Raw genomic sequence first — 24,484 nt, forward strand, 5'->3', positions numbered from 1 at the left:
ATTGCCTGCATGCGCTCGGGTCCGAGCTTCCGGCGTCTCTGTTGGACGGGTCTGGATCCCGGGTATACTGATAGCTTATGGCACATCAGGTCGGGACTTATGCCTGGCATGTCGGAGGCCTTCCAGGCGAAGAGGTCGGAATTCTCCCTTAAGAGGGTTATGAGTTCCTCCTTTAGGCCTGCTTCGAGGTTTGCTCCAATGTTTGTTACTTTTTCAGGTGTGTTCCCGATTTGGATCCTTTCGGTTTCTCCCTCTGGTTGTGGCCGAAGGTCTTCTCGGGTTTGAACTCGCCCGAGTTCTATTGTGTTGACTTCTTTCCCTTTTAGGCTTAGGCTTTCGTTGTAGCATCGCCGTGCTAGCTTTTGGTTGCCCTTTAGGGTAGCGATTCCTTTTGTGGTAGGGAACTTCATACAGAGGTGTGGGGTCGAGACTATAGCTGCCAGTCTGTTTAAGGTTGGTCGCCCAATGAGGGCATTGTATGCTGAAGTGACGTCGACTACAATGTAGTCGATGCTTAATGTTTTAGATTGCTCGCCTCTTCCAAAGGTAGTGTGTAGCGAGATGTATCCTAAGGGATGGATCGGGGTGTCCCCTAGCCCAAATAGGTCGGTGGGATAGGCTTTTAGCTCTTTTTCCTCAAGTCCGAGCTTGTCGAAGGCCGCTTTGAACAAGATATCTGCTGAGCTTCCCTGGTCAATCAGGGTTCGATGTAAGTTGGCGTTTGCTAGAATAACGGTGATCACCATTGGATCGTCGTGCCCGGGTATTATCCCTTGAGCATCCTCTCGGGTAAATGAGATAGTGGGTAACTCGGGCAGGGGACTGTCTTCTCGGACATGATAGATTTCTTTGAGGTGTCTTTTTCGCGAAGATCGGGATGCTCCTCCGCCTGCGAAACCTCCATTTATCATGTGAACGTGTCTTTCAGGGGTTCGCGGGACTTGTTCGGCCCGACCTTCATTGTCTCCTCGTCTTCTCTTCCTGGTCTCTTCTCCTTTCTCTGCTATGTATCTGTCGAGCTTTCCTTCTCTGGCTAGCTTTTCTATAACATTCTTTAGGTCGTGGCAGTCGTTGGTAGAATGACCGTAGAGCTTGTGATATTCGCAGTATTCGGACCGATCTCTCCCCGCTCTTTTGTGTTTTAGAGGTCGGGGTGGTGGGATCTTTTCGGTGTGGCATACTTCTCTGTAGATGTCTACCAGGGAGACTCGGAGGGGGGTATAGCTGTGGTACTTCCGTGGCTTGTCCGACTTGGGTTCTTCTTTCTTCTTCTGTTCTCGATCTCGATCTCGGAGTGGGTAGGTTGATTCCTTCCTAGAAGAGTCTCTTAGCTGGGAGGTTTCCTGCATATTGATATATTTTTCTGCCCGCTCCTGCACCTCGTATAGGGAGGTCGGGTATCGTTTGGAGAGGGATTGGCTAAACGGTCCTTCCTTTAGGCCGTTTGCCAATCCCATGATAGCTGCTTCAGTGGGCAAGTGTTGTATGTCCAGGCAGGCTTTGTTGAATCGCTCCATGTATTCTCGGAGAGTTTCTTGGTTACCTTGTTTGATCCCGAGTAGACTGGGGGCATGTTTTGCCTTGTCCTTTTGAATGGAGAACCTTGTTAGGAATTTCTTAGTTAGGTCTTCGAAGCTGGTGATTGATCTCGGTGGCAGGTTGTCGAACCACCTCATGGCTGACTTGGTGAGAGTGGTGGGGAAGGCTTTGCACCGAATCGCGTCGGAGGCGTCGACTAGGTACATTCTGCTTCTGAAGTTGCTGAGGTGGTGACTTGGGTCGGTGGTGCCGTCGTAGAGATCCATATCGGGTGGTTTGAAGTTTCGCGGTACCTTCTCCTTCATGATCTCTTTTGTGAAGGGATCATGATTGTCTTCGGGGGTGGTGTCGCGTTCTGTTCGATCTTTCAGGTTGGCCTCTATTTTCCGTAGTTTTTCTTCTAATTCTCTGCGCTTGCGAGCCTCCCTTCTCAGATCTTGTTCGGTTTCTTTTTGCTTCTTTATGTCCTCTTCGAGTTGTTTCAGTCGGTTTTGTTGTGCCCGGACTGCTTCTAGAATTTCCGAGCTCTTTTCTCTTTCGGGATTTTGTGGATCTTTGTTTGGGAGTGATGTACTTGGGCGATTCTGTTTGTTTCCTCCTGGAGTGTGTGGTGATAGAGGGCTGTCCGGTCGTTCTCCGGTGTCAATTTCCTCTTCTTGTTCTGATGTAGCGTGGTTATTGTTGGGAGGGTCGTCCGCCATGGTAAAGGGATGACTTCCAGGCTCCCCGGCAAAGGCGCCAATGTTCCGAGGGTTACCTGAAACGTGTAGCTCGGTCGTCTGGCAAGACCCGAGGTAGGGGTTCCGTGACCCGAGCTTGGTGTGCTGAGCGGCGGGGGGTTGTACCTGCAATGACACTCCGATGCTTAAGTTAGCATGGGTCCAAGCAGATATTGAGTAGAATTAGAGTATGAGTTATACCTGGGTGCTCCAGTGTATTTATAATGGTGAGATGTGGCCTCCTGTGGATAGGATAAGTTAGTTATCTTATCTTATCTTTAAGTGAGGTCATCTTATCTTCAAGGGAACCGCCTTTATCTTTCTGGGCTTTTAGCCGCCTTTAGATTGGGCTATGTTCCTTCGTTTTGGGCCTTTCTTCTTTATTTGTCCGAGGTCCGACCTCAGGCGTGGGCCTTTGGGACGAGGTCGGACCTTCTGCGAACTTCCCGAGTTTGGAGAGCTCGGTCAGGGTATGAACAGGCACCATTTCCTTAGAGACTCAGGGGAGGTGAGAAAGAAAAGTCATACTCAAGATTCTTAGACATGTTTGCATCCCTCAGTGTCAACATTCCCTTTATCAAAACTCTCCAACAGAAGCCTACATACATCAAGTGCATGAAAGAGCTGCTGACCAAGAAAGGAACCTTGAAAGGGGGACAAACAGTGATAACGAACAAGGAATGTAGCGACCTCATCAAGAAGGACTTACCTCTAAAAAAACAAAGATTCGGGGAGCTTTCATATCCCCTGTGCCATAGAAGACACAAGGATTGATAGAAGATTCTATGATCTAGGAGCCAACATAAATATGATGCCTCTGTCTCTCATGAAGAGGTTGCAAATCAATGAAATGAAATCCACAGATGTAGTCATCGAATTGGCCGATAAGACTCAGAAGCAAGCTGAAGGAGTAGTCGAGAATGTATTGGTCAAAGTGGGAAATTACTTTCTCCCCACTGACTTTGTTGTTCTGGACATGGAAGAAAGCTACCTCCATCCAATCATGCTGGGGAGACCATTTTTAGCCACTGCTAGAGCACTCATCGATGTGGAACAAAGAGAGTTAATATTGAGAATACATGATGAACATCTCATCTTAAATGATTTCAAACCCACACTTGAATCAGTGTCAGAACCTAAAGAGCCGAAGGATGATCACAGCAAAATGTGCCTAGAGGAAAGCAATAGTGAATCCAAAACATGACCCCTGAAAAAATCCTTGGTGAACAAGCAAGAATTTCACGAGATATAGCAACCAAGGGAGTCCAAGGAAGAGTTGAAGCCACAAGAATTAGGAATAGCAGTTAACAAGGACCTCCTAAAAACAAGAGTGAATGGAGTACTACTGTAAGAAGAGAAATGAGTTGTGAAGAAATTACCAAGGGGATTGATGAGCGGATAATTTATACGCTTTTTGGCATTGTTTTTAGTATGATTTTAGTATGTTTTAGTTAGTTTTTATTATATTTTTATTAGTTTTTATTTAAAATTCACTTTTTCTAGACTTTACTATGAGTTTGTGTGTTTTTCTATGATTTCAGGTATTTTCTGGCTGAAATTGAGGGACTTGAGCAAAAATATGATTCAGAGGCTGAAAAAGGACTGCAGATGCTGTTGGATTCTGACCTCCCTGCATTCGAAGTGAATTTTCTGGAGTTACAGAAGCTCAATTGGCGCGCTCTCAATTGCGTTGGAAAGTAGACATCCTGAGCTTTTGAGAAATATATAATAGTTCATACTTTATCCGAGATTTGATGGCCCAAACCGGCGTTCCAAATCAGCTCAAGAATTCCCGGCGTTTAACGCTGGAACTGGCACAAAAGTAGGAGTTAAACGCCCAAACTGGCACAAAAGGTGGCGTTTAACTCCAAGAAAAGTCTCTACACATGAAAGCTTTAATGCTCAGCCCAAGCACACACCAAGTGGGCCCAGAAGTGGATTTTTACGTCATTTTCTCATTTTTGTAAACCATAAGCTACTAGTTCTCTATAAATAGGACCTTTTGCTATTGTATTTTCATCTTTGATCAGTCCTATGCTATCTTAGATCACATTTTGGGGGTTGGCCTCTCAGCCATGCCTAGACCTTGTTCTTATGTATTTTCAACGGTGGAGTTTCTACACACCATAGATTAAGGTGTGGACCTCTGCTGTACCTCGAGTATTAATACAATTACTATTGTTCTTCTATTCAATTCAGCTTATTCTTGTTCTAAGATATTCATTTGCACCCAAGAACATGATGAATGTGATTATTATGTGACGCTCATCATCATTCTCACTTATGAACGCGTGCCTGACAACCGCTTCTGTTCTACATGCAAACAAGGCTTGAATGTTTATCTCTTGGATCCCTTAATCAGAATCTTCGTGGTATAAGCTAGAATCCATTGGCGGCAATTCTTGAGAATCCGGAAGGTCTAAACCTTGTCTGTGGTATTTTGAGTAGGATTCAGGGATTGAATGACTGTGACGAACTTCAAACTCGTGATTATGGGGCGTTAGTGACAGACGCAAAAGAATCACTGGATTCTATTCCGACATGATCGAGAACCGACAGATGAATAGCCGTGCTGTGACAGAGCGCGTTGAACATTTTCACTGAGAGGACGGGACTGTAGCCATTGAAAATGGTGATTCCCAACATACAGCTTGCCATGGAAAGGAGTAAGAAGGATTGGATGAAGACAGTAGGAAAGCAGAGAGACGGAAGGGACAAAGCATCTCCATACGCTTATCTGAAATTCTCACCAATGAATTACATAAGTATCTCTATCTTTATTTTATGTTTTATTCATCTTTTAATTATCAATCCTCCATAACCATTTGAATCCACCTGACTGAGATTTACAAGATGACCATAGCTTGCTTCATACCAACAATCTCTGTGGGATCGACCCTTACTCGCGTAAGGTTTATTACTTGGATGACCCAGTGCACTTGCTGGTTAGTTGTGCGAAGTTGTGATAAAGAGTTGAGATTGCAATTGAGCGTACCATGTTGATGGCGCCATTGATGATCACAATTTCGTGCACCAAGTTTTTGGCGCCATTGCTGGGGATTGTTTGAGTTTGGACAACTGACGGTTCATCTTGTTGCTTAGATTAGGTAATTTTATTTTATTTTGTTCTTCAGAGTTCTTAAGAATGAATTCTAGAGTTTCAGATGATGTTTTCATCATCACCAAAGCTGATTGATTCTCATCAATTTAGCTCTTGAATGTAATGCCCTGCTGAAACTTGGCTAGCCATGTCTAATTTCTTTAGACTAAAGCTTTAGACTAACATTGCATGATTCTTGGAAATTCTTATTAAGAATTTTGATATCCTTATTTTCTTTTCCTCTCAATTTTCGAAAAACCCAAAAAATTTTTATAAAATCATAAAATCAAAAAAATTTTTTTGTTTCTTGTTTGAGTCTAGTGTCTAATTTTAAGTTTGGTGTCCATTGCATGTTTTTAGTCTTCTAATTTTCGAAAATTACATGCATTATGTTCTTCATTGATCTTCAAGTTGTTCTTGATGATTTCCTTGCTCTGATCTTTAAATTCTCTTGTCTTGAGTGTTTTGTTGTTTCTCATATGCATTCTCAATTTGTTAGTGTCAATAGTATACAAACTTCTAAGTTTGGTGTCTTGTATGCATTGTTTATTTGATTTTAGTTGCATTTTGATTATTCCTCATCATTAAAAATTAAAAAAAAAATTTTTAATTTGTGTCTTTTCAAGTCAATAATACAGAGAATTGAAGATTCAGAACATGCAGCAGAGGAATTACATAAAAAAAGCTAGGCGTTCAAAACGCCCAGTGAAGAAGGAAAACTGGCATTTAAACGCCAGCCAGGGTACCTGGCTAGGCGTTTAACGCCCAAAAGGGTAGCATTTTGGGCGTTAAACGCCAGGATGATACAAGAGGGAAGATTTTGTTTTTACTTCAAATTTTTTTCAAGTTTTCATAATTTTTTTCAAAATCAATTTCTTTCCATTTTTCAAAAATACTTGCTAACAATTAATGATTTGATTCAACATTTCAAGTATGTTGCCTTTTCTGTTGAGAAAGGTTTAATGTTTGAATCATATCTTTTAAATTTCTTGTTAGCCAAGTCAGTAATTTTAAAAATCAAATCTTTTTAAATTATTTTTCAATCATATCTTTTTAATCACATCTTTTTCAAAATAGTTTTCAATCAATCTTTTTGATTTCTAATTTCAAAATCTTTTTCAAAAATCACTTAATTTCTTTCCCACTCTTAGTTTTCGAAAATCATCAATCAATTTTCAAAATTCTTTTAAAATCTTTTAATTTATTTTCGAAAATTCTTCCCCTCTTCTCAAATCCTTCTATTTATGGACTAACACTCCTCCCCAATGCACAATTCGAACTCTATCCCTCTTGATAAGTTCAAATTCTTCTACCTCCTCCTTCTATTCTTCTTTTCCTCTGACACCTCAAGGAATCTCTATCTTGTGACATAGAGGATTCCATACTTTCTTGTTCTCTTCTCTTTTATATGAGCAGGAGCAAAGACAAAAGCATTCTTGTTGAGGCTGACCCTGAACCTAAAAGGACCTTGAAGAGGAAGCTAAGAGAAAATAAAGCACAACTTTCTCTAGAGGGCCTAACAGAGCTCTTCAAAGAAGAAGAAACCATGGCAGCCGAAAACAACAACAATGCCAACAATGCAAGGAAGGTGCTGGGTGACTTTACTGCACCTACTCCCGACTTTTATGGGAGAAGTATCTCTATCCCTTCCATTGGAGCAAACAACTTTGAGCTTAAGCCTCAACTAGTTTCTCTAATGTAACAGAATTGCAAGTTCCATGGACTTCCCTTAGAAGATCCTCATCAGTTTTTAGCTGAATTCTTGCAAATCTGTGACACTGTCAAGTCCAATGGGGTTGACCCTGAGGTCTACAGACTTATGCTATTCCCTTTTGCTGTAAGAGGCAGAGCTAGGATATGGTTGGACTCACAATCTAAAGAAAGCCTGAACTCTTGGGAAAAGCTAGTCAATGCCTTCTTGGCAAAGTTTTTTCCACCTCAAAAATTGAGTAAGCTTAGAGTGGAAGTCCAAACCTTCAGACAGAAGGAAGGTGAGTCCCTCTATGAAGCTTGGGAAAGATACAAACAATTGATCAGAAAGTGTCCTTCTGACATGCTTTCTGAATGGAGTATCATAGGTATCTTCTATGATGGTCTGTCTGAACTGTCCAAGATGTCATTGGACAGCTCTGCTGGAGGATCTCTTTATCTAAAGAAGACGCCTGCAGAAGCTCAAGAACTCATTGAAATGGTTACAAATAACCAATTCATGTACACTTCTGAAAGGAATACTGTGAACAATGGGACAAATTAGAAGAACGGAGTTCTTGAGATTGATACTCTGAATGCCATATTGGCTCATAACAAAATATTGACTCAGCAAGTCATTATGATTTCTCAAAGTCTGTCTGGAATGCAAGCTGCACCAGGCAGTACTAAGGACGCTTCATTTGAAGAAGAAGCTTATGATCTTGAGAACCTATCAATGGAAGAGGTGAATTACATGGGAGAACTGGTGGACGAAATTGTGATCCATGTTCTTTGTATTTGTATGAAATTATTATTATGGCATCGGTTGTTTTCACAACTCCGTTCAACTAACCAGCAAGTGTACTGGGTTGTCCAAGTAATAAACCTTACGCGAGTAAGGGTCGATCCCACAGAGATTGTTGGTATGAAGCAAGCTATGGTCACCTTGTAAATCTCAGTCAGGCAGATTAAATTTGTTTATGGTTTCGAAAATTAATAATAAAATAGAAATAATAAAAGGGATAGAATACTTATCCAGATTCATTAGTGGGAATTTCAGATAAGCATATGGAGATACTGTATGGCTCAAGGACGCCTGCTCTCCTACTGCTTCAACTCAATCCTTCTTACTCCTTTCCATGGCAAGCTGTGTATAGGGGTTCACCGTTCGACGATGGCTACTTTTAATCCTCTCGAAAAAATGGTCCTCTGCGGCTGTCACTCGCATGGCTAATCGTCTGGAGGCATCACCTGGCCGAAGGCTACATCCCATCCTCGCAGTGAAAACTACGCTCACGCGCTCTGTCACAGCATGGCTAATCACTGGTTAGTTCCCGCGCCTACTGGAATAGAATCCCTTGATTCTTTTGCGTTTGTCATCACGCCCAGCACTTGCAAGTCTGAAGCACGTCACAGTCATTCATTACTGGAATCCTACTCGGAATACCACAGACAAGGTTAGACTTTCCGGATTCCCAGGATCCTACTCGGAATACCACAGACAAGGTGAGACTTTCCAGATCCTCATGAATGCCGCCATCTATCTAGCTTATACCACGAAGATTCTGTTGGGGAATCTAAGAGATACACATTCAAGCTCTGTTGCATGTAGAACGGAAGTGGTTGTCAATCACACGCGTTCATAGGTGAGAATGGTGATGAGCATCACATAATCATCACCTTCATCATGTTCTTGGGTGCGAATGAATATCTTAGAATAAGAATAAGAGAGAATTGAATGAAAGAAAATAGAATTGCATTAATACTTGAGGTACAACAGAGCTCCACACCCTTAATCTATGGTGTGCAGAAACTCCACCGTTGAAAATACATAAGTGAAAGGTTCAGGCATGGCCGAATGGCCAGCCCCCATGTGGTCACAAGACCGAATGATCAAAGATTTAAAATACAATCCAGGATGCGATTATGATAGTAAAAAGTTCTATTTATAATAAACTAGCTCCTAGGGTTTACTTGAGTAAGTAATTGATGCATAAATCCACTTCCGGGGCCCACTTGGTGTATGTTTGGGCTAAGCTTGATCTATCCACGAGCTGAGACTTTTATTGGAGTTGAACTCCAAGTTATGACGTGTTTTGGGCGTTCAACTCCGGATCATGACGTTTTTCTGGCGTTTAACTCCAGACAGCAGCATGTACTTGGCGTTCAACGCCAAGTTACGTAGTCAATTTCCGAATAAAGTATGGACTATTATATATTGCTGGAAAGCCCTGGATGTCTACTTTCCAACGCCGTTGAGAGCGCGCCAATTGAAGTTCTGTAGCTCCAGAAAATCCATTTCGAGTGCAGGGAGGTCAGATTCCAACAGCATCAGCAGTCCTTTTGTCAGCCTTTTTCAGAGTTTTGCTCAAGTCCCTCAATTTCAGCCAGAAATTACCTGAAATCACAGAAAAACACACAAACTCATAGTGAAGTCCAGAAATGTGAATTTAACATAAAAACTAATGAAAACATCCTTAAAAGTAGCTTGAACTTACTAAAAACTACCTAAAAACAATGCCAAAAAGCGTATAAATTATCCGCTCATCACAACACCAAACTTAAATTGTTGCTTGTCCCCAAGCAACTGAAAATCAAATAGGATAAAAAGAAGAGAATATACTATAAATTCCAGAATATCAATGAATATTAATTATAATTAGATGAGCGGGACTTGTAGCTTTTTGCTTCTGAACAGTTTTGGCATCTCACTTTTTCCTTTGAAGTCTAGAATGATTGGCTTCTCTAGGAACTTAGAATCTCGGATAGTGTTATTGATTCTCCTAGTTGAGTATGTTGATTCTTGAACACAGCTACTTATGAGTCTTGGCCGTGGCCCTAAGCACTTTGTTTTCCAATATTACCACCGGATACATAAATGCCACAGACACATGACTGGGTGAACCTTTTCAGATTGTGACTCAGCTTTGCTAGAGTCCCCAGTTAGTGGTGTCCAGAGCTCTTAAGCACACTCTTTTGACTTGGATCACGACTTTAACCACTCAGTCTCAAGCTTTTCACTTGGACCTTCATGACACAAGCACATGGTTAGGGACAGCTTGGTTTAGCCGCTTAGGCCTGGATTTAATGTCCTTGGGCCCTCTTATCCATTGATGCTCAAAGCCTTGGATCCTCTTTACCCTTGCCTTTTGGTTTTAAGGGCTCGTGGCTTTTTCTATTGCTCCTTCTCTCTTTTTTTTTTTGACTGCTTTTTCTTGCTTCAAGAATCAATTTCATGATTTTTCAGATCATCAATAACATTTCTCTTTGTTCATCATTCTTTCAAGAGCCAACAGTTTTAACATTCATAAACAACAAGATCAAAAGACATATGCACTGTTCAAGCATTCATTCAGAAAACAAAAAGTATTGTCACCACATCAATATAATTAAATTAAATTCAAGAGCTATTTTCGAAATTTATGTACTTCTTGTTCTTTTGAATTAAAACATTTTTCATTTAAGAGAAGTGAAGGATTAATGGATTTTATTCATAGCTTTAAGGCATGGTTACATACTAATGATCATGAAGTAAAGACACAAAACATAGATAAACACAACATTAAAAACCGAAAAACAGAAAGAAATAAAGAACAAGGAATGAATCCACCTTTAGTGGCGTCTTCTTCTTGAAGGACCAATGATGTTCTTAAGCTCTTCTATGTCCCTTCCTTGCCTTTGTTGTTCCTCCCTTATTGCTCTTTGGTCTTCTCTTATTTCTTGGAGAATGATGGAGTGCTCATGATGTTCCACCCTTAATTGTTCCACATTGTGGCTCAAACCTTCTAAGGAGGTATTGAGTTGTTCCCAATAGTTGTTTGGAGGAAAGTGCATCCCTTGAGGCATCTCAGGGATTTCTTGATGATGAGCTTCCTCATGCACTTCTTGAGAACCGTGAGGGGCTTCTCTTGCTTGCTCCATCCTCTTCTTGGTGATGGGCTTGTCCTCTTCAATGGAGATGTCTCCTTCTATGATAACTCCAGCTGAGTAACATAGATGGCAAATAAGGTGAGGAAAAGCTAGCCGTGCCATAGGTGAAGGCTTGTCGGCTATTTTGTAGATTTCATTGGAGATGACCTCATGAACTTCTACTTCCTCTCCAATCATGATGCCATGAATCATGATGGCCCGATCCATAGTGACTTCAGATCGGTTGCTAGTAGGAATGATGGAGCGTTGAATGAACTCCAACCATCCTCTAGCTATAGGCTTGAGGTCCAGTCTTCTTAGTTGGACTGGCTTGCCTTTGGAGTCTCTCTTCCATTGAGCTCCTTCCACACAAATGTCCATAAGGGCTTGGTCCAACCTTTGATCAAAGTTGACCCTTCTAGTGTAGGGGCGTTCATCACCTTGCATCATGGGCAAGTGGAATGCCAACCTTACATTTTCCGGACTGAAATCCAAGTATTTCCCCCGAACCATTGTGAGATAATTCTTTGGACTCGGGTTCATACCTTGATCATGGTTCCTAGTGATCCATGCATTGGCATAGAACTCTTGAACCATTAAGATTCCAACTTGTTGTATGGGGTTGGTTAAGACTTCCCAACCTCTTCTTCGGACTTCATGTCGGATTTCCGGATACTCATTTTTCTTGAGCTTGAAAGGGACCTCAGGGATCACCTTCTTCTTTGCCACAACATCATAGAAGTGGTCTTGATGGCTCTTGGAGATGAATCTTTCCATCTCCCATGACTCGGAGGTGGAAGCTTTTGTCTTCCCTTTTCCTTTTCTAGAGGATACTCCGGCCTTAGGTGCCATTGGTAATGGAAAAACAAAAAAATCTTATGCTTTTACCACACCAAACTTAAAATATTGCTCGCCCTCGAGCAAGAGAAGAAAGAAGAGAAGAAGAAGAAGAAGAAAATATGGTAGAGAAGGGAGAGTGATGGTTCGGCTTAGGTAAAGAAGGAGGGGTTGTGTTGTGTGAAAAAGAAGTAGAATGGAAGGGTATTTATAGGAAAAAGGAGGGGAGGTATGTTCGGCCATTTGGGTGGGAATGGGAGGGAAATTGGTTTGAATTTTTGAAGGTAGGTGGGGTTTATGGGGAAGAGTGGATGGATGTGAGTGGTGAATGGGGTAATTGGGAAGAGGAATTGAGGTGATTGGTGAAAGGTGTTGGGAAGTGTGACATGGGGAAGAGTGAATTTGGATTAGGAGAGTGTGATTAGGATTAAAAGGTAAGGTGGAAATATGTTAGGTGGGGATCCTGTGGGGTCCACAGATCCTGAGGTGATCCTGTGGGGTCCACAGATCCTGAGGTGTCAAGGAATTCCATCCCTGCACCAAATAGGCATGTAAAATGCCTTCGTGCATCATTCTGGCGTTTAAACGCCCATTGGTGCACATTCTGGGCGTTCAACGCCCATGTAAAGCATGTTTCTGGCGTTGAACGCCAGTTTCATGCTTGTTACTGGCGTTCAGCGCCAGTTTTTCCTCTCTGGGCACATTCCTGGCGTTCAGCGCCAGGATGTTGCTTGTTTCTGGCGTTCAGCGCCAGAATGGTGCTCTGTTCTGGCGTTGAACGCCAGCCAGATGCACCTTACTGGCGTTGAACGCCAGCCTGTGCGTCCTCCAGGGTGTGAATTTTTTTCTTCTGCTGTTTTTGATTCTGTTTTTAATTTTTATGATTTTTTCGTGACTCCTCATGATCATGTACCTAATAAAACACAAAATAACAATAAAATAAAATAAAATAAAATTAGATAAATAAAATTGGGTTGCCTCCCAACAAGCGCTTCTTTAATGTCAATAGCTTGACAATGGCTCTCATGGAGCCATAAGGTGATCAGGTCAATGTTGTATAGTTGTCCACACCAAACTTAGAGTTTGGATATGGGATCATAACACCAAACTTAGAGTTTGGTTGTGGCCTCCCAACACCAAACTTAGAGTTTAACTGTGGGGGCTCTTCTTGACCCTGAACTGAGAGAAGCTCTTCATGCTTACTCTCTTCTGTCACAGAGGGATGGCCATGTGCCTTAAACACAAGGTAGTCCCCATTCAATTGAAGGACTAGTTCTCCTCTGTTGACATCTATCACAGCTCCTGCTGTGGCTAGGAAAGGTCTTCCAAGGATGATGCAATCATCCTCTTCCTTCCTAGTGTCTAAGATTATGAAATCAGCAGGGATGTAAAGGCCTTCAACCTTTACTAACACGTCCTCTACTATTCCATAAGCTTGTCTCAATGACCTGTCTGCCAGTTGTAATGAGAACAAGGCAGGTTGTACCTCAATGATCCCCAGCTTCTCCATTACAGAGAGTGGCATTAGATTTATCCCTGACCCCAGATCACACAGAGCCTTTTCAAAGATCATGGTGCCTATGGTACAGGGTATTAAGAACTTGCCAGGATCTTGTTTCTTTTGAGGTAGAATTTTCTGAATCCAAGTATCCAGTTCATTAATGAGCAAGGGAGGTTCACTTTCCCAAGTCTCATTACCAAATAACTTGGCATTCAGCTTCATGATAGCTCCTAAGTATTGAGTAACTTGCTCTCCAGTTACATCTTCATCCTCTTCAGAGGAAGAATAGTCTTCAGAGCTCATGAATGGCAGAAGGAGATTTAATGGAATTTCTATGGTCTCTGTATGAGCCTCAGATTCCTTTGGATCCTTAATAGGAAACTCCTTCTTGCTTGAGGAACGTCCCAGGAGGTCTTCCTTACTAGGATTTTCGTCCTCCTCCTCCCTTGTGCATTCGGCCATATTGACTATGTCAATGGCTTTGCACTCTCCTTTTGGATTTTCTTCTGTATTGCTTGGGAGAATACTGGGAGGAGTTTCAATGACTTTCTTACTCAGCTGGCCCACTTGTGCCTCCAGATTTCTAATGGAGGATCTTGTTTCACTCATGAAACTGAAAGTGGCCTTTGACAGATCAGAGACTATATTAGCCAGATTAGAAGTATTTTATTCAGAATTCTCTGTCTGTTGCTGAGAAGATGATGGATATGGCTTACTATTGTTCAGCCTGTTGCGTCCACCATTGTTAAAGCCTTGTTGAGGCTTTTGTTGATCCTTCCATGAGAAATTTGGATGATTTCTCCATGATGGGTTATAGGTGTTTCCATAAGGTTCACCCATGTAATTAACCTCTGCCATGGCAGGGTTCTCAGGATCATAAGCTTCTTCAGAAGCTGCCTCTCTAGTACTGTTGGATGCATGTTGCCATCCATTCAGATTTTGAGAGATCATGTTGACCTGTTGAGTCAACACTTTGTTCTGAGCCAATATGGCATTCAGAGCATCAATTTTAAGAACTCCTTTCTTCTGAGGTATCCCATTATTCACGGAATTCCTCTCAGAAGTGTACATGAACTGGTTGTTTGCAACCATGTCAATGAGTTCTTGAGCCTCTTCAGGCGTTTTCTTCAGGTGAATAGATCCACCTGCAGAATGGTCCAATGACATTTTCGAAAATTCAGATAGACCATAATAGAATATATCTAATATAGTCCATTCTGAAAACATGTCAGATGGAGATCTTTTGGTCAGCTGCTTGTTTCTTTCCCAAGCTTCATAGAGGGATTCACCATCTTTTTGTTTAAAGGTTTGAACATCCACTCTCAGCTTGCTCAGCTTTTGAGGAGGAAAGAATTTATCCAAGAAGGCAGTGACCAGCTTATCCCAGGAGTCCAGGCTATCCTTGGGTTGTGAATCCAACCATACTCTAGCTCTGTCTCTTACAGCAAAAGGGAAAAGCATGAGTCTGTAGACTTCGGGATCAACTCCATTCGTCTTTACAGTCTCACAGATCTGCAAGAACTCAGTTAAGAACTGATAGGGATCTTCAGATGGAAGTCCATAGAACTTGCAGTTTTGTTGCATTAAGGCAACTAGCTGAGGTTTCAGCTCAAAGTTGTTGGCTCCAATGGCAGGAATGGAGATGCTTCTTCCATCAAACTTGGACGTTGGCTTTGTGAAGTTACCAAGCATTCTCCTTGCATTATTATTATTTTCGGCTGCCATCTCCTTCTCTTGTTCTAATGTTTCTGAAAGGTTACCTTTAGAATAATTTAATTTAGCTTCTCTTAATTTCCTCTTCAGAGTCCTTTCAGGTTCTGGATCAATTTCAACAAGAGTGCCTTTATCCTTGTTCCTGCTCATATGAAAGAGAAGAAAACAAGAAAAGAAAGAGGAATCCTCTATGTCACAGTATAGAGATTCCTTTATATTAGTAGAAAAAGAAGGGGTAGAAGAATGAAGAGGGAGATTCGGATTTTTGGATGAAGAGAGGTGAAGAGAAGTGTTAGTAATTAAATAATTAAATAGAAGAAGAAAAGAGGAGGGAGATTTCGAAAATAATTTTTGAAAAGGGGTTAGTGATTTTCGAAAATTAGAGATAAAATGTAATTAAAATTAAAACATGAAACAATTAATTAATTAAAAAGAATGTTTGAAAACGGGATGAGATATTTTCGAAAATTAGAGAGGAAAAAGTAGTTAGGTGGTTTTGAAAAAGATAAGAAACAAACAAGAAGTTAGTTAATTGATTGAAAAAGATTTGAAATCAAAATTGAAAAAGATAAGAAGATAATAAGTTAGATAAGATATTTTGAAATCAAATTTTGAAAAAGATAAAATTTTTGAAAAAGATCAAATAAAAGATAAAAAGATTTAATTGAAAAATTTTGAAATTATTTACTTCACTAACAAGAAACTACAAGATAAGATTCTAGAACTTAAAGATTGAACCTTTCTTAACAAGAAAGTAACAAACTTCAAATTTTTGAACCAATCACATTAATTGTTAGCTAATTTTCGAAAATTTGATATAAAGATAAGAAAAAGATTTTGAAAATAATTTGAAAAATGTTTTTTAAAATTTTCGAAAAATAGAAAAAAAATGAAAAAAATATGATTTTTGAAAAAGATTTTGAAAAGATAAGATTTTTAAAATTGAAATTTTGACTTGACTTGTAAGAAATAACTAATTTTAAAAATTTTTGACCAAGTCAACCCAAAATTTCGAAAATTTGGAGGAAAATAAGGAAAAGATATTTTTTGATTTTTGAATTTTTAATTATGAGAGAGAAAAACAACAAAAATACTCAATGCATGAAATTTTTAGATCAAAACAATGAATGCATGCAAGAATGCTATGAATGTCAAGATGAACACCAAGAACACTTTGAAGATCATGATGAACATCAAGAACATATTTTTGAAAAATTTTTTTGTTGCAAAGAAAACCTGCAAGACACCAAACTTAGAAATTTTTAATGCTTGGAAAATATGAATGCGAAGATGCACATGAAAAACAAGAAAAGACACAAAACAAGAAAACATCAAGATCAAACAAGAAGACTTATCAAGAACAACTTGAAGATCATGAAGAACACTATGAATGCATGGAATTTTCGAAAATTGCAAGAAAATTTTTTTTAAAGCATGCAATTGACACCAAACTTAAAAATTGACTCAAGACTCAAACAAGAAACACAAAATATTTTTGATTTTTATGATTTTCTAAATTAAATTTTTTTTTGTATTTTTATTAATTTTTTCGAAAATAAAATTTATAAAAAACGAAAAATAAAAGAAAAATTTTTGAAAAAGATTTTGAAAAGAAAATTACCTAATCTGAGCAACAAGATGAACCGTCAGTTGTCCATTGATGAGCGGATAATTTGTACGCTTTTTGGCATTGTTTTTAGTATGTTTTTAGTATCTTTGAGTTAGTTTTTAGTATATTTTTATTAGTTTTTAGTTAAAATTCAATTTTCTGGACTTTACTATGAGTTTGTGTGTTTTTCTGTGATTTCAGGTATTTTCTGGCTGAAATTGAGGGATCTGAGCAAAAATCTGATCCAGAGACTCAAAAGGACTGCAGATGCTGTTGGATTCTGACCTCCCTGCACTCGAAGTGGATTTTCTGGAGCTACAGAAGCCCAATTGGCGCGCTCTCAACGGCGTTGGAAAGTAGACATCCTGGGCTTTCCAGCAATATATGATAGTCCATACTTTGCCCAAGATTTGATGGCCCAAACCGGCGTTCAAAGTCACCTCAAGAAATTCCAGCGTTAAACGCCGGAACTGGCACCTAAATGGGAGTTAAACGCCCAAACTGGCATAAAAGCTGGCGTTTAACTCCAAGAAGAGTCTCTACACGAAAATGCTTCGTTGCTCAGCCCAAGCACACACCAAGTGGGCCCGGAAGTGGATTTTTATGTCATTTACTCATCTCTGTACACCCTAAGCTACTAGTTTTCTATAAGTAGGACCTTTTACTATTGTATTTTCATCTAGGAATCTTGGTAGCTATCTTTGAGTTTTATGCTATCTTAGATCACTGGGAGGCTGGCCTCACGGCCATGCCTAGACCTTGTTCTTATGTATTTTCAACGGTGGAGTTTCTACACACCATAGATTAAGGTGTGGAGCTCTGCTGTACCTCGAGTATTAATGCAATTACTATTGTTCTTCTATTCAATTCCGCTTGTTCTTTGTCCAGGATATCACTTGTTCTTCAACTTGATGAAGGTGATGATCCGTGACACTCATCATCATTCTCACTCATGAACAAGGTGACTGACAACCACTCTTGTTCTACAAGCATATGAGGCTTAGTGAATATCTCTTGGATTCCTGATACACGATGCATGGTTGATCGCCTGACAACCGAGTGCTCGCCTGACAAACGAGCCAGCCATTCCGTGAGATCAGAGTCTTCGTGGTATAGGCAAGAACTGATGGCGGCATTCAAGAGAATCCGGAAGGTCTAACCTTGTCTGTGGTATTCTGAGTAGGATTCAATGATTGAATGACTGTGACGTGCTTCAAACTCCTAGCAGGCGGGGCGTTAGTGACAGACGCAAAAGGATCGATGGATTTTATTCCGGCCTGACCGAGAACCGACAGCTGATTAGCCATATGCTGTGACAGAGCATGGGAACATTTTCACTGAGAGGATGGGAGGTAGCCACGGACAATGGTGAAACCCTACATGAGCTTGCCATGGAAAGGAGTAAGAAGGATTGGATGAAGACTGTAGGAAAGCAGAGAGACGGAAGGGAAGGCATCTTCATACGCTTATCTGAAGCTCTCACCAATGATATACATAAGTATCTCTATCTTTATCTTTATGCTTTATTCATCATCTATACCCATTTGAGTCTGCCTGACTGAGATTTACAAGGTGACCATAGCTTGCTTCATAGCAACAATCTCCGTGGGATCGACCCTTACTCGCGTAAGGTTTATTACTTGGACGACCCAGTGCACTTGCTGGTTAGTTGTGCGAAGTTGTGTTTATGCCATGGTATTGAGCACCAAGTCTTTGGAGCCATTACCGGGGATTATTTGAATATGGACAAAGTAGTGATCACAATTTCGTGCACCAAGTTTTTGGCGCCGTTGCCGGGGATTGTTTGTGTATGGACAACTGACGGTTCATCTTGTTGCTTAGATTAGGTATTTATTTTTTTCGAAATTCTTGAAGATGAATTCTAGTGTTTCATGATGATTTGTTGAAATCTGGCTGGCTGAGAAGCCATGTCTAATTTCATTGGACCGAGGTTTCAACTTATCATCACAGAAGCTTGTTGATTTTTTATCAATCTTGCTTTTGGAGCAGTGATCTGCTAAGGCTTGGCTGGCCTTTGGCCATGTCTAGTGTTTTGGACCGAAGCTTTCTTTGAAGGCTTGGCTGGCTGTGAAGCCATGTCTAATTCCTGGACCGGAGTCTTAGACTAGCATTGCACTGATTCCTGGAATTCTCATTAAGAATTTTGATATCTTTTTCCACTTAATTTTCGAAAATCACAAAAAAAAATCCACAAAATCATAAAAACCAAAAATATTTGATGTTTCTTGCTTGAGTCTAGTGTCTCATCTTAAGTTTGGTATCAATTGCATACATTCATTCATGTGTCTTAAGGATCTTCAAGTAATTCTTGATGATTTCTTACTCTGATCTTTGAATTCTTTTGACTTGAGTGTTTATGTGTCCCATATAGTGTCAGTAGTATACAAACTGCTAAGTTTGGTGTCTTGCATCCATTGTTATTTGATTCTTGTTGCATTTTGATTATTAAAAATCCAAAAATATTTTTAATTTGTGTCTTTTCAAGTCAATAATACAAAGAATTGAAGATTCAGAACATACTGCAGAGGAATTATACAGAAAAAGCTGGGCGTACAAAACGCCCAGTGAAGAAGGACAGACTGGCGTTTAAACGCCAGCCAGGGTACCTGGTTGGGCGTTTAACGCTCAAAAAGGGTGCATTTTGGGCGTTAAACGCCAGAATGGATACCATTCTGGGCGTTTAACGCCAGGATGGCACAAGGGGGAAGATTTTGTTTTTCAAATTAATTTTTTTCAAGATTTCAAAGTTTTTCAAAATCAAATCTTTTTCAAATCATATCTTTTCAATCAAATGCTTTCAAAATCAATTTCTTTCCTTTTTCAAAGATACTTACTAACAATTAATGATTTGATTGAACATCTCAAGTTTGTTGCCTTTTCTATTGAGAAAGGTTTAATGTTTGAATCATATCTCTTCTTGTTAGGCAAGTCATTAATTTTTAAAATCAAATCTTTTTAAAATTGTTTTCAAAACATATCTTTTAAAATTGTTTTCAAATCAAATCTTTTCAATCATATCTTTTTAATCACATCTTTTTCAAAATAAGTTTTCAATCAAATCTTTTTAACTTCTAATTTTAAAATCTTTTTCAAAAATCACTTGATTTCTTTTCCACTTTGAATTTTCGAAAATTGTCAATCAATTTTTCAAAATGTTTTTGACATCTTTTTAATTAATTTTCGAAAATTCTCTTCCCTTCCTCCCACATCCTTCTATTTATGGAGTACTACTCCTTCTAAATGCACAATTCGAACTCTATCTAATCAAGTTCGAATTCTTCTACCTTCTTTCTTCTATTTTTCTTTTTCTCTGACACCTCAAGGAATCTCTATACTGTGACATAGAGGATTCCATATTTTCTTGTTCTCTTCTCCTTCATATGAGCAGGAACAAAGATAAAGGCATTCTTGTTGAAGCTGACCCTGAACCTGAAAGGACCTTGAAACGAAAGCTAAGAGAAGCTAAGGCACAACTCTCTATAGAGGACCTAACCGAATTCTTCAAAGAAGAAGAAGACATGGCAGCCGAAAACAACAACAATGCCAACAATGCAAGGAAGGTGCTGGGTGACTTTACTGCACCTACTCCCAATTTCTATGGGAGAAGCATCTCTATCCCTGCCATTGGAGCAAACAACTTTGAGCTTAAGCCTCAATTAGTTTCTCTAATGCAACAGAATTGCAAGTTCCATGGACTTCCAATGGAAGATCCTCATCAGTTTTTAGCTGAGTTCTTGCAAATCGGTGACACAGTCAAGACTAATAGGGTTGACCCTGAGGTCTACAGACTGATGCTATTCCCTTTTGCTGTAAGAGACAGAGCTAGAATATGGTTGGACTCACAACCTAAAGATAGCCTGGACTCTTGGGAAAAGCTAGTCAATGCCTTCTTGGCAAAGTTCTTTCCACCTCAAAAATGGAGTAAGCTTAGAGTGGAAGTCCAAACCTTCAGACAGAAGGATGGAGAATCCCTCTATGAAGCTTGGGAAAGATACAAACAATTAATCAGAAAGTGTCCCTCAGACATGCTTTCTGAATGGAGCATCATAGGTATTTTCTATGATGGTCTCTCTGAACTATCCAAGATGTCTTTGGATAGCTCTGCTGGAGGATCTCTTCATCTGAAGAAGACGCCTACAGAAGCTCAAGAGCTAATTGAAATGGTTGCAAATAACCAATTCATGTACACTTCTGAAAGAAATCCTGTGAACAATGGGACTAGTCAGAAGAAAGGAGTTCTTGAGATTGACACTCTGAATGCCATATTGGCTCAGAACAAGATATTAACTCAACAAGTTAATTTGATTTCTCAAAGTCTGTCTGGAATGCAAAATGCACCTGGCAGTACTAAGGATGCTTCATCTGAGGAAGAAGCTTATGATCCTGAGAACCCTTCAATGGAAGAGGTGAATTACCTAGGAGAACCCTATGGAAACACCTATAATTCTTCATGGAGAAATCATCCAAATTTCTCATGGAAGAATCAAGAGAAACCTCAACAAGGTTCCAACAACAACAATGGTGGAAGAAACAGGTTTAGCAATGGCAAGCCTTTTCCATCATCTTCTCAGCAACAGACAGAGAATTCTAAGCAGAACCCCTCTGACTTAGCAACCATGGTCTCTGATCTAATCAAAACCACTCAAAGTTTCATGACTGAAACAAGGTCCTTCATTAGGAATTTGGAGGCACAAGTGGAACAGCTGAGCAAGAAAGTTACTGAACTCCCTCCTAGTACTCTCCCAAGTAATACAGAAGAAAATCCAAAAGGAGAGTGCAAAGCCATAACCATGGCCGAATCTGGAGAGGAGGGAGAGGAAGTGAACGCCACTGAGGAAGGCCTCAATGGGCGTGCACTGACCTCCAATGAGTTCCCTAGTGAGGAACCATGGGAATCTGAGGCTCAAAATGAGACCATAGAGATTCCATTGGACTTACTTCTGCCCTTCATGAGCTCTGATGAGTATTCTTCCTCTGAAGAGGATGAGTATGTCACTGAAGAGCAAGTTGCTAAATACCTTGGAGCAATCATGAAGCTAAATGACAAGTTATTTGGAAATGAGACTTGGGAAGATGAACCTCCTTTGCTCACCAAAGAACTGGATGACTTGTCTAGGCAGAAATTACCTCAAAAGAGACAAGATCCTGGGAAGTTTTCAATACCTTGTACCATAGGCACCATGACCTTCAAGAAGGCTCTGTGTGACTTAGGGTCAAGTGTGAACCTCATGCCTCTCTCTGTAATGGAGAAGCTAGGGATCTTTGAGGTACAAGCTGCAAGAATCTCACTAGAGATGGCAGACAACTCAAGAAAACAAGCTCATGGACTTGTAGAGAATGTTTTGGTAAAAGTTGAAGACCATTACATCCCTACTGATTTCATAGTCCTAGAGACTGGGAAATGCATGGATGAATCCATCATCCTTGGCAGACCCTTCCTAGCCACAGCAAAGGCTGTGATTGATGTTGATGGAGGTGAACTGATCATTCAAGTGAATGAAGAATCCTTTGTGTTTAAGGCTCAAGGATATCCCTCTGTCACCATGGAGAGGAAGCATGAAGAGCTTCTCTCAAATCAGAGTCAAACAGAGCCCCCACAGTCAAACTCTAAGTTTGGTGTTGGGAGGCCACAACCAAACTCTAAGTTTGGTGTTGAACCCCCACATTCAAACTCTAAGTTTGGTGTTGGGAGGTTCCAACATTGCTCTGAGTATCTGTAAGGCTCCATGAGAGCCCTCTGTCAAGCTACTGACATTAAAGAAGCGCTTGTTGGGAGGCAACCCAATGATTATATTTTATATATTTCTCTTTGTTATTTTATGATTTTTGTAGGTTGATGATCATAAGAAGTCATAAAATCCATTGAAAAAGCAAAAACAGAATGAAAAACAGGTAGAAAAACAGCACACCCTGGAGGAAAAATTCACTGGCGTTTAAACGCCAATGAGGCTAGCAGTTGGGCGTTTAACGCCCAGTCTGGCACCATTCTGGGCGTTTAACGCCAGAAAGGGGCACCAGACTGGCGTTAAACGCCAGAAAAGGGCAAGAACCTGGCGTTAAACGCCAGGAATGGGCACCAGCCCGGCGTTTAACGCCAGAAATGGCTCAAAACGTGATTTTGAGCAACATTTGGTGCAGGGATGACTTTTCCTTGACACCACAGGATCTGTGGACCCCACAGGATCCCCACCTACCCCACCACCACTCTCTCTCTTCTTCCCCCATTCACCAATCACCTCAATACCTCTTCCCCAAAAACCCCTCACCTATCAACTCCCATCTTTCTCTTCACCACTCACATCCATCCTTCATAAAACCCCACCTACCTCACCCTTCAAATTCAAACCACTTCCCCTCCCAAACCCACCCATAATGGCCGAACCCTATCCCCCCCTCTCTCCTATACAAACCCTTCTTCACCCCTTCATTTTCACACAACCTAAACACCACTTCCCCCCCCCCCTCTTTGGCCGAACACAAAGCCATTCCCTTCTTCCTCATTTCTTCTTCTTCTACTCTCTTCTTTCTTCTTTTGCTCGAGGACGAGCAAACCTTTTAAGTTTGGTGTGGTAAAAGCATTGCTTTTTGTTTTTCCATAACCATTTATGGCATCCAAGGCCGGAGAAACCTCTAGAAAGAGGAAAGGGAAGGCAAAAGCTTCCACCTCCGAGTCATGGGAGATGGAGAGATTCACCTCAAGGATGCACTTTCCTCCACAAAACCATTGGGAGCAAATCAACACCTCCCTAGGAGAATTGAGTTCCAACATGGGACAACTAAGGGTGGAACACCAAGAATACTCCATTCTCCTCCATGAAATTAGAGAAGATCAAAGAATCATGAGAGAGGAGCAACAAAGACAAGGAAGAGACATTGAGGAGCTCAAGCACTCCATAGGATCTTCAAGAGGAAGAACAAGCCGCTATCACTAAGGTGGACCCGTTCTTTAATTTCCTTGTTCTTTGTTTTTTTGTTTTTCGAATTTTAGTGCTTTATATTATCCATGTTTGTGTCTTATGATCATTAGTGTCTTAGTGTCTATGCCTTAAAGTTATGAATGTCCTATGAATCCATCACCTTTTCTTAGAGATTGTTCTTAATTGAAAAAGAAAAGAATTGCATGAATTTTGAATTTTATAACAGTTTAATTATCTTGATGTGGTGGCAACACTTTTGTTCTCTGAATGTATGCTTGAACAGTGCATATGTCTTTTGAATTTGTGGTTCATGAATGTTGGCTCTTGAAAGAATGATGAAAAAGGAGACATGTTACTGAGGATCTGAAAAATCATAAAAATGATTCTTGAAGCAAGAAAAAGCAGTGAATACAAAAAAAAAGAGAGAGAAGAGGCGAAAAAAAAGAAAGAAAAAAAAGGGGAGAAAGAAAAAGAAAAGAAAAAGAAAGAAATAAAGTTGTGATCCAAGGCAAAAAGAGTGTGCTTAAGAACCCTGGACACCTCTAATTGGGGACTCTAGCAAAGCTGAGTCACAATCTGAAAAGGTTCACCCAATTATGTGTCTGTGGCATGTATGTATCCGGTGGTAATACTGGAAGACAGAGTGCTTTGGGCCACGGCCAAGACTCATAAAGTAGCTGTGTTCAAGAATCATCATACTTAACTAAGAGAATCAATAACACTATCTGGATTCTGAGTTCCTAAAGAAGCCAATCATTCTGAATTCCAAAGGATAAAGTGAGATGCCAAAACTGTTCAGAGGCAAAAAGCTAAAAGCCCCACTCATCTAATTAATACTGATCTTCATAGATGTTTTTGGAGTTCATTGCATATTCTCTTCTTTTTATCCTATTTGATCTTCAGTTGCTTGGGGACAAGCAACAATTTAAG

At 40.3% G+C, this 24,484-nt stretch overlaps 1 protein-coding gene and 1 non-coding gene across 2 annotated transcripts; one reads left to right on the plus strand and one right to left on the minus strand.

Moving 5' to 3' along the window:
* Positions 1 to 3,066: 3,066 nt before the first annotated feature.
* On the plus strand, positions 3,067 to 3,462 carry LOC130957086 (uncharacterized). The gene has a single exon (XM_057883983.1). The coding sequence runs from the start codon at positions 3,067 to 3,069 to the stop codon at positions 3,460 to 3,462; it is 396 nt and encodes a 131-aa protein (XP_057739966.1).
* A 17,098-nt stretch (positions 3,463 to 20,560) lies between these two features.
* On the minus strand, positions 20,561 to 20,668 carry LOC130959249 (small nucleolar RNA R71). The gene has a single exon (XR_009078342.1). It is a non-coding gene; the product is annotated as a small nucleolar RNA R71 (small nucleolar RNA).
* Between the last annotated feature and the right edge of the window lie 3,816 nt (positions 20,669 to 24,484).

Source organism: Arachis stenosperma, chromosome 10, assembly GCF_014773155.1.
Source record: "Arachis stenosperma cultivar V10309 chromosome 10, arast.V10309.gnm1.PFL2, whole genome shotgun sequence".
NCBI lineage: Eukaryota > Viridiplantae > Streptophyta > Magnoliopsida > Fabales > Fabaceae > Arachis > Arachis stenosperma.

Excerpts from the sequence above, each read along its gene's own strand:
- LOC130957086 (XM_057883983.1), top strand. The coding sequence starts at position 3,067 with ATGATGCCTCTGTCTCTCATGAAGAGGTTGCAAATCAATGAAATGAAA.